We start from the raw sequence: 2,969 nt of genomic DNA, 5'->3' as shown, positions 1-2,969 counted from the left end.
ATCCGCAGCCTCTCGATACCTCCCTCCCCCCCTCCCCCCCGCCCCCCCACCCACCCACCCACCCACCCACCCATCCGGAACCACCACCATCACCACCACCGCCCGGGGGGGAAGAAGCAGAAAAGCGCGGAAAAAAGAAACGCGAGGCTGCCATGTCGAAACGCGTCGCAGAGCCCGCCGGCTCGCCGTCGAAGCAGCCGCGCGTGGGCGCGTCCGCCGGCTGCTCGCGGCCGCACGGCCGCGTCGTGCTCAGCGTGGGCGGCACCCGCTTCGAGTCCTCCCGGACGACGCTGGAGTGCGCCTCGAGCTACTTCAGCGCGCTGCTCGCGCGCTGGGATGACGATGCCGAGCTCTTCGTCGATGGCGACGCCGACGCCTTTCAGCCGCTGCTCTCGTACATGCGCTTCGGCAAGCTGACGCTGCCACAAGACCAGGGCCTCGCCGAGCGCGTGCTGCTGCAGGCGGAGTACCTCGGCATGGACGGGCTGCTCGCGAGCGTGAAGGCCCGGGCGTTCCGGAACCTGCACCCGGACACGCACCACGACGAGGCACGCCCGCTCCAGGACGCCTTTGACGCCGAGTTCGGCGGCCTGAGCGCGGCGATCGACGACGGTGTCCTTCCGGCCCGCTACTTTGCTCCGGTGCCAAAGTCTCCGCCCGCGCGCACGATCAAGCAGCTGTGGCCGGCGGCGCCGGGCTACCGCGCGCTCTTTGCGGGCGGCCGTTTCGACCACGCGCGGCCACAGTGGCAGACCGGGCTGCCGGCAGACGAGTCGCTCCACATCGTCAGCTGGGCGCTGGTCGAGTACCGCGACGGGACGCAGCGGGTGGACGCCATCGTGCAGCGCGACCTCGACGACACGAGACGCCACATCGGCATCTTCCCCGAGCACGCGCAGTTAAAGTCGCACCTGCAGCTCGCGTCGGAGTACACCGGCCCGCGGACGTCCGACTTCGCGCACTGGGTGGTGGTGCCGCCGACCGCGCCCGGCAAGCTGCTGCCGATCTCTCCCGGGTCGGTGCGCGGCGTGTGGAAGCAGCCAGCGATCACGAGAGAAGACATCGGCTCGCAGATTTGGATCAGGGGCAACACGATCATTGCGAACGGCGAGACGCTCTTGGTTGAGTGGGGCGGCGAGAAGCCCGACGACGTGGAGGGCGCAACGATTGATTACGTGATGGAGGTGTCCGAGGAGGACTCTCACGTTCGTCTGTCGGGCGACATCTTTTTCGACGTCCCCTCCATCGTTGGCACGAGCACGGAGCTCGACATGGCTTTTGCGTCGGTGGACGGATGCACCAACGAGGGCGGCAGGATTGCGACCAAGTTCTTCATCCCGACCTCCTCACACGGCACGGGCGAGGAGTCGGCCACGCAACTCGCCGACGCACGGGAGGTGATCATCGACGGCTGCAAACACTTCTGGCACTTTTCCGGAGCCAAGCGGGAGTGGGTCCACTGAGATCTGAGTGCTAGAAAGTAAATCGATGTGTTGTTGTGTTTGAAGAGCTGCGAAGAAAGAAAAAAGAAAAAGAGAAAACCAAGGGAGGGAAATAAATAAATAAATAAAACGGGCACGCCAAACGAGGGGTGGGAGAGGGACAGGGTCCCCACCTGCACGAGCAGGATCTTGGAAGGACGATCAGGGACACAGGGGAACGGGAGCGGGGAGCGCATCGCGACACGGAGGGGGGCTGGGCAGGGTTCACCCACACGACAGGGTCCCAGGGATTCCTCTCTCGTATAGGACAGGTTGCACCAAGGGAGGGATGGGAGGACGGCACAAGGCGAAGAATTCTTTTATTCGAAGAATTCTTATTGGAGCCTGGCTGCACCTCCATCGCTCGGCATAGTGCTCAATGTCGCTGCTGATCGCCTGCCTCCCGCTCGGCCTTGCCACCGCTCCTCGCGCGCCTCCGTCGCCTCTGGCGATGGCGACGATGGCGCCGCCGCTCGCACGCGTCGCGATGTTGTCGGCCAGTGCAGTCAACCTCGATGCCGCAGCCGTCGACGCCGCCGCCGCCGCCGCGGTGCTGCCACCGACGCCAAAGACGAACGCAGTCAGCCGCAAAGTCTTCGGCATCACCTTCGCGCTGCTCACCGCCTTCGTCGTGACCGGAATCTACCCGCTCGTCATCTCCGCCACCATCTACTCGAAGCTGTTCGACAACGAGCGGCGGCGGGCAAACGACTACGTGGTGCAGTGGTGGGCGCGCACGACGCTGACCCTCTTCGGGGCCAAGGTGGCGCTCGAGGGGCAGGAGAACCTTCCTCCGCCGGGCGAGGCCGTGATGTACGTCCCGAACCACTGTTCGTTCCTGGACATCTTTTCGCTCTCTGGCTTCCTGCCGCGCCGCTTCAAGTACATCTCCAAGATTGAGATCCTGCGCATCCCGCTCGTCGGCTGGGCGATGGGCTTTGCCAAGCACATCGCGCTCGCGCGCACCGATCGAAAGTCACAGCTCAAAACGCTCAAGGAGGCGGTCGAGACGCTCAAGGCAACGCCACCTCCTCCTCTCTCCGCCTCCGCCTCCTCCCTCTTCCTCTCGCCGCTGTCTCCGCATCTGTCTCCTACCCATCTCCCCGGCTCTCCTCTCCCACTCCTGCTCCTCTCTCTCCTTCTCCCCCACCGACCGCGACCCAACTCCGCGCCGCCCCCTCCGCCCCTCCGCCCTCCTCCCCTCTCAGGCGGGCAACTCCCTCGTCACCTTCCCCGAGGGGACACGCTCCAAGGCCTCCGCCGCCCGCCGCCCCTCCCTTCCCCTCCTCCCTCCTCTCACCTCTGCTCCCCTCCCTCACCCTCCCCTCCTCTCCCCTCCCTCCCCTCCCTCCTCTCGGATCCCTCCTCTTCTAGTCGCGCACATCCCCGCTGCTCCCCCTCTCTTCGCGCCCCGCCGACATCATGTCGCGTTCTGTTCTTCTGTGCGATGGCTCTCTCTCGTCTCTTCGCGACCCCTTGTCGTGACTG

General features: G+C 65.7%; 2 protein-coding genes across 2 annotated transcripts in view; both read left to right on the top strand.

The window, feature by feature from the left end:
• Window positions 1-152: 152 nt before the first annotated feature.
• On the top strand, window positions 153-1,463 carry EMIHUDRAFT_252569 (hypothetical protein; the record flags this gene model as incomplete). The annotated part of the gene is made up of 1 exon (XM_005788083.1): window positions 153-1,463. One exon carries the CDS (start codon window positions 153-155, stop codon window positions 1,461-1,463), a length of 1,311 nt encoding a protein of 436 aa, XP_005788140.1.
• A 397-nt stretch (window positions 1,464-1,860) lies between these two features.
• Window positions 1,861-2,969, top strand: part of EMIHUDRAFT_122630 (hypothetical protein) — a gene marked incomplete at both ends in the record, with an annotated part of 2,694 nt that continues 1,585 nt past the window's right edge. The window contains one exon of the mRNA XM_005788082.1: window positions 1,861-2,555. Coding sequence (XP_005788139.1) covers window positions 1,861-2,555 — 695 coding nt within the window. The remainder of the gene's footprint in view (window positions 2,556-2,969) is intronic.

Source organism: Emiliania huxleyi, assembly GCF_000372725.1.
Source record: "Emiliania huxleyi CCMP1516 chromosome Unknown EMIHUscaffold_1385, whole genome shotgun sequence".
Classification (NCBI taxonomy): domain Eukaryota; phylum Haptophyta; order Isochrysidales; family Noelaerhabdaceae; genus Emiliania; species Emiliania huxleyi.
Note: the sequence above shows the minus strand (reverse complement) of the source record. Positions and strands in the feature narration are given on the sequence as shown.